The sequence below is a fragment of the Nicotiana attenuata genome, unplaced genomic scaffold, assembly GCF_001879085.1.
Source record: "Nicotiana attenuata strain UT unplaced genomic scaffold, NIATTr2, whole genome shotgun sequence".
NCBI classification, from domain to species: domain Eukaryota; kingdom Viridiplantae; phylum Streptophyta; class Magnoliopsida; order Solanales; family Solanaceae; genus Nicotiana; species Nicotiana attenuata.
The window spans coordinates 463164-470123 of NW_017670317.1; the positions used below are offsets into that span (position 1 = coordinate 463164).

At 37.0% G+C, this 6960-nt stretch overlaps 2 protein-coding genes across 3 annotated transcripts in view; both read right to left on the minus strand.

Annotated features, from left to right (window-relative positions):
• LOC109237749 (vacuolar protein sorting-associated protein 55 homolog) overlaps positions 1–3197 on the minus strand; it is a 6960-nt gene extending 3763 nt beyond the window's left edge. Inside the window, exons 1-4 of one of the 2 annotated variants that reach the window (XM_019404104.1) lie at positions 3036–3197; positions 1698–1749; positions 333–372; positions 143–227 (exon numbers count right to left, since the gene is read on the minus strand). In XM_019404104.1, the coding sequence (XP_019259649.1) occupies positions 143–227; positions 333–372; positions 1698–1730 (158 nt within the window). In that variant the 5' untranslated portion in view covers positions 1731–1749; positions 3036–3197. Of the gene's footprint in view, positions 1–142; positions 228–332; positions 373–1697; positions 1750–1824; positions 3002–3035 lie in introns of those variants that run through there. The other variant, XM_019404105.1, reaches the window with a different exon arrangement.
• Positions 3198–3416: 219 nt separating this feature from the next.
• On the minus strand, positions 3417–4189 carry LOC109237735. Its single transcript, XM_019404091.1, has 2 exons — positions 3998–4189; positions 3417–3857 (listed from the first exon to the last, which is right to left on the minus strand). The coding sequence occupies exons 1-2, from the start codon at positions 4187–4189 to the stop codon at positions 3417–3419; spliced, it is 633 nt and encodes a 210-aa protein (XP_019259636.1).
• Positions 4190–6960: the final 2771 nt, after the last annotated feature.

Below are 6960 nucleotides of genomic sequence, written 5' to 3' on the forward strand. Positions count from 1 at the left end.
CCCCCTCCTTTTATTTGACATCACAAAAGGCAGAGTTTATTCTCAGTTTTCATATGTGAAAAACGCAATTCTTATAGCAGTATGTAAGAAAATTTATGAGAGGAGATTCAATAAGCTTTTGCACATTTTAAAAGTATCTTACCCGCCGCCATCTCGACTTATTAGGAACTGTGTGGACCCACCACCAAAGAATAAGCACGGCATGGGAACCAGAACATACATAAGAGCTGTCAAAACCAAGTAATCTTCTTAGTCAGCAAACAATTAGATCCAACTCTGCTTACAAAAGCAGAAATAAGACCACCTACGTAGATCACACTTCTTTCACAAACCTGATAACATTGGCCACCAATTGTTGTATATAGCACAAGCCTACAAGAAAGAATATGCGGCAAAATCATGACGCAGTTAATTCTTTGGATAAGACCAAAAGCAATTCCAAGGCACTGCTAACTTAAAAAAATATATTAGATGCTCAAAAAGTAAACAGATAAATCATCCTGTTTTAATATAATATTCATACATACATACATATGTGTGTGTGTGTGTATATTTATGTATTATGGCTGGGGGAGGGGCCCAAGTAGAGGCAGTTTCAAGTACCTTGGGTCGGTTATCCAAGGGGGAGGGGAGATCGACGAGGATGTCACACACCGTATTGGAGTGAGGTGGATGATGTAGAGGTTAGCATCTGGAGTCCTGTGTGACAAGAGAGTGCCACCGATACTCAAAGGTAAGTTTTATAAAGCGGTGGTTAGACCGGCCATGATGTATAGGGCTGAGTGTTGGCCTGTTAAGAACTCACATATCTAGAAGATGAAAGTAGCAGATATGAGGATGTTGAGGTGGATGAGCGGGCACACTGGGATGGATAAGATTAGGAATGATGATATTCGGGAGAAGGTGGACGTGGCTCCCATTGATAACAAGATGCGGGAAGCGAGGCTCAAATGGTTCGGGCACGTTCAGAGGAGAAGCCCAGATGCTCCGATAAGGAGGTGTGAGCGGCTGGCTTTGGAGGGCTCGAAAAGAGGTAGAGGGCGGCCTAAGAAGTATTGGGGAGAGGTGATCATACAGGACATGGCGAGGCTTCAGATTTCTGAGGACATGGCCCTTGATAGAAGTTGTGGAGGTCGAGTATTAGGGTTGTAGGTTAGGAGGTAGTTGAGTCTTTCCTTAGTTCGTACCTTTGTGAGGCTAGTTTGGTAGGGTTTTTGTCTGAGACAGTTAGTGGCAATGTTGTGTCTTACTACTCTTTCGTTTTTCATAGGACCGAGTCTTTTTACTAGCTAGCGCTTTTGCTTTGCACCTATTTTCTGGTTTTCGTGATGTTGTTATTTTTTCTTATGGTATCTGTTGGTGGTCTTGATATTGTCTCTTTTCGTCTTCTTGAGCCGAGGGTCTTTCGAAAACAGCCTCTCTACTCCTCGGGGTAGGGGTAAGGTCTGCGTACACACTACCCTCCCCAGACCCCATTAGTGGGATTTTACTGGGTCGTTATTGTTGTTTGTTGTTGTATGGGTGGGGGAGGGGGGACTTGCTGGTACACAAGGGATACGCAAAAAGTAGAGAATTTTATGCAGCAATTGAACTAGATAAACTACAAAAGCAATACACAACATTCATTGGTACTTGCAACACCATTGGAAATAGAGGGGCACGCACTCATCACGCAGGAAAATGCTTATAACACCTACCAGGATCTGTAGCAAGATGCTGGAAGAGAACATGAAAGCAAGCCCCGCAAGCCTGGATCAGACATTATATCAGAAAACAGTCGACCAGAAATATAGACCAAAGGCAAATATTAGTTGAATCGCTTACACTTTAGCCGAGAAGTGAAAACCAGCAATTGAACCATAAGGATGACACAGAGGACCAAAAGAAATCAAGTTAGTACGAACATTTGAAATTTGACAAATTAAAAGTTACGAGCTACATGATTAAAAAATATGCTCAAAAAGCAATTACTTTAACGGTACCATCATTTGTAAATAGAAAACCCAAAAAGAAAAATCAAGTAAACGATGCAATGCCCCTTTAGATTCAGCCTGGTCTAGCCTGATAGACCCAGTTTTATCTTGTAGCTTCAGGGACGTAAAACGAGTAGACTAACTAATTAGAAAGTTTCAGCAGCAAACAAGTAAACATGTTAACTTGCAAGTAGACTAGTTAGTTTGGAATTGATTAACTACAAATGAGTATCAAGGTTTCGTTAGAAGTCAGATTAACAGTAGTCAAAGTCCACGATCCACAGCCACACGCTGGTCGTACTGACAAATGGCAGAGCAGTCATCAAACACTAGAGGATGAAACATATTACATCCAAATAGTGCATATTTAAGCTCAGAAATTTTAAGTTTAATTTCAGCAGCAAATCGAGGACATACTTTAGATCATATCTTTAAGACGTGATGCTCTCATCTTGCTAAATCATTAGGTTTGCCCAGCATAAAACCGGACATATTTTACTAGTTCTTCATCTTTTTCCTCTCTTCTCTATCAGCATACTTCCCATTTCCTCTTTATATTTTTCCATTTTTAGTGCTGCTTTAACACACCAGAACTTTAGAAAGTAACATGAACAATATGATAGAATAATTCTCCATTCTACATCTGCTTGAATGATACAATGCAACTTGGTCAAATTTTAGTGCAAAATGATTTCTGAAAAGACTCAAGATTCAAGCTTTGGTCAAAAACAATTCAATTAAACATGCTATAAGCTGCCACTGTAGCCCAAAATTGAAGATATAATAAGAATTCTATTGCCAGCAACAAGCAAAGATGGACAAAAGAAAAGTAACCATAAGCCCAAATCTTAATCAGCAGTATTTCAGCTGTAATTAAATTATTAAAAAATTAAAGGAACTAGAATTGAGTCATTTTTGTTCATCCACAAAAGAATCCCACCAATTTTTGATACAACAACTAGAAATAAACACTAAATAATAAAACTAAAGAGAAAAATTGAATAAATCAAATATAGGTTAACTGCTAATTGAGAACTGAAATTGGAGAGTAAGAAATTGTACCTTCAATGGTCATCGCCATTTATGGTAAATCTTAAAGGGGCAAAAGAGGAAGGAAATCTGATTTCCTTGAACTGAAACAGTGGGAAGACTTCGTACTCAAATTTGGGCTTGTAAATTTGGCTGCAAATAAATAAGTGCGTATTTATTTATTTAAGAGATCCTCCCACTTTATTATTTTGTCGTTTTGTGCTCGAATGTATGAAAGTTCATTTTTTTTTTTTAATTAAAATCTTTGTATTAACCACCAATGTAAATATTTACAAAGCTATCACTACGACCTACTCCCATAGTGGAAAAAATAACTCACTTTATACCTTCCCTATCTCCTAATCTCATTTATACATTTCTCTCTCAAGCTAACTACTCCGTATTTACATTTTGTTAAAAGAACATGAGACCCTCACCTCTAATGTTGCACATGCATAACATTCTCCTTGCAAGAACATCCCATGTTGTTGCTTTCTTCTCAAATATCCTTGTATTTCTCTCAATCCACACTGTGTATGTATATTCTGCAAATACTAGTTTGAGTATCCTAGCCAGCTGAGATCGCCCATTTGTTTTCTTTACAATCCAGTTCTGCCATTCAGACCACGATGTTGTAAATGATTGTTGTACCTGTAACCATTGCATGAGTCTGGACCATAGACTTCTACCATATGCACATTCTGCAAAGATGTAATCCCTTGTTTCTGGTGCTTGATTACAAAAGCAGCATGTATCTTCCACTTGTATTCCCCAGTTCTTCAATCTGTCACCAGTGAGCAATTTTTCCTGAATTTGTAGCCATATTATGAAGATTGCTTTTGGTCGTGCTTGATTCTGATACATTAAACCTTTCCATGAGACTTTAGGCAGCTCTCCTGACAGTTGCAAGTAAACATGCTTGATTATGTTCCTTTGGTAAGCTTGTTATTGCTGATGCCATCCAGATTACCCCTTGCTCCAAATATTTTCCTTACCATCCAAGATGCCTGTTTTGGTGCTTCCATGACGGCAAAGACTTGATCCTTAATGTGGTAGCTATGGATCCATTTGATCCAAAGTTTATCTTTCTTGTTTGCCAATTCCCAGCATGTTTTTGTGATTGCAGCCTTATTCCATAGTGCCATGTTGATCAAGTTAAGTCCCCCTGTTGCTCTAAGTGCACACATCTTGTCCCATACCACTAAAGCTTTTTTAGTGATTATATTCTCCCCCGACCACATGTAGCTTCTGCAGTAGGCATCTATTGTTTTGATAACTTTAGCTGGTATGATGAAAATTTGTGCCTAATAAGCTTGAATACCAAAGATTACATGTTGCACCAATTTGATTATGCCTGCATATGAGAGCTTCTTTGTTGTCCAGGAGAATATCCTAGCCACTATTTTGTCAATGAGTGGCTGTCATTGCATTACAAAGAGTTTCTTTGTGTCAAGTGGTATGCCCAGATATCTGAAAAGGAGATCCTTGACTATAACCTAGTTTTTGTTGTATGTCGTGCTTCACTTCCAGGCTAACTCCTCCATAGTAAATAGAGCTTGTGGCTAGGTTAGATTTAAGGCCTGATGCTACTGAGAAAATGTTGAACGTGCTGAGAAAGATCATTAAAAGGCCCCAAATGAGTTTTACTTTTGGCAACTCCACCTCGTAATGATACTTTACACCTAGGGAAGTAGGGGAAAATAGTATTTACACCCCTTTGTTTTCTCAATTGTTATGCCTTTGAATATAGTATATTCCTCCTTTTTCCTTTTTTAAAAATCTTTTTTTTTATAGTGGGAGAAAGTAAAGAGAGAGAATATTTCGAAAAAAAAAATATTGTAACTAACTAATTTCAAAAAAATTAGAAAATATATTAAAATATTATATAATAGGAAGCACAAGAAGTTTATTTTCTACCAAAAAGTCAATGCAATAATAACTTTCACTTCTTGTACAAATATCATTTTCACGTTAGTTGTACTTTTCATCCCTTTTTAATCCAATTTAACACTATTACTTGGTCAGATGATGCATTTGTTAAGGGTTTCCATTATTAATTACTCCATCACATGCTTATTGACATTGATTGGTCATATGCTTGGAGCCAAATGAAGGGATTGGTATCGAGGATGTGCGAAAAGAGGGTCTGTTATTTACGAAACACATCTTTAAAGTAGTGTAAAAAAATTAAGATAAATAAGAAGGATAAGTGAGCGTTATAATTGGGTCATCACTAATAACTCTAAAGCAAAAAATTACAGGAAGTTATGTGTTAAGGTGCCGAAAAAAAAATTTGAGATTGAACTTTTAAATGACGCTCTCTTGTCTATAAACATTAAAGGTATGTAATTATATATAAGATATAAAATTGACCACTGGTATCAGAGTAGTAAACTATGACACATCAATACCACATTAGAGCTATGTAATTGTAAGCATAAAAATAGACTAGCAATTCAAGTCTGAAATTGGGCGTAGGATCAACGAAAAAGGTGAAGGAACTTTGCCACACAAAAGTATGAGTACTCGACCGTCGACAGGGGCGGATTTACCTTTGTGTAAGCGGTGTCATCCGACACCGCTTGGTCAGAAAATATCATTAAATATACATTCTATTAAATTTATAATATTCTAAGTAAGTCATTATAAAAGACGAAATGAAAGTGCTTGCCAACAGGCTTGTCCTGGTCCATTGGTTAAGCAGCTAAATTTGAGTAGGAGGTGTGAGGTTCGAATCTGTACAGTTTTGCATATGTACACTAGTTTTGCTACCTCATTTTCTTTCCTTTTATTTTTAGTGGTATTTTTTGTGAGTTGGATTCGTGGAAATATTTAGGAGTTATTTTAGTTTGAAATTAACTTTAGTTTCAATGTGGAGATATCCTCGTAAAGCACTTGTTAAGCTTTCAAAATCAAGTTTAACATCTGTAAGTTCATCTAACTTGAACAAAAGGATTAATGAGGCGAAATCATGTCTACATCGGGAAAGAATTATTTTAAGTTCCTTAAAAGTTATTTAAATATGAGTGATTGTGTGACGCCTTATATATATATAGTTTTTCCAATTTAAGTGACAATCGAAACAGGATTATTATTTAAGTTCAGAGTCGCCACTTGGGATAATTTATGGTGTCCCAAGTCACCGGTTTTAAAATCCCGAATCGAGGAAGTTTGACTCTATTTTAGTCCATGAAATACAGAAATACGGGTAAGGAACTCTGTTAACCCGGGAGAAGGTATTAGTCACTCCCGGGTTCCGTGATTTTAGCACGGTCGCTCAACTATTATTATTGGCCTATTTATCTAATTTTAAAACATCTTTGAAATCTATGTGCATTTTTATCCCTTTTAAACCGCTTTTAATTATTCATGGAATTATTCTGGAACAAGTTATGATTGTCGTACACTTGTTTGTTTGGTACACATTGTGAAGTCACGGGAACCATACCCACGGTTTACAACATGTTTAAATTATTAGCATTATTAGTTGTTATGGTCGGGTCACATAAATGTACCCCTGAATTTTAGAATTGTTTATCACAACTACGTCACGGGAACCGTACCCGCATCTATGATACTTTGTTTAATTAACTCGCCTAAAGCAAACTACGAGAGTTCAAGGCATTTTTCTACATTAGTTAAGATATTGATGTAAGGGCCATAGACTATGTGATTGGATAGCACACCTCAACTTATTTAAAGAAAAGATTTGTATTCAATTAAAGCGAATTACGGGGTTCCTGTTTAATCTAAATCAAAATTCAGTCTAAACTACTAATTGCAAGTATGCACTGGGATAACTCACTGGGCCTTTAATTAATTTGGGAAAACTGGGCCAGCAGCAGGCCCAATTGTGTTTTAAAGAAATAAATAGGGACTGGGCTCGAAATTGAGCCCATAAATGAGAACAAAAGGCAAACATCCCCAACAATTTTAATTGGCCAGTAACAGGCTCAGC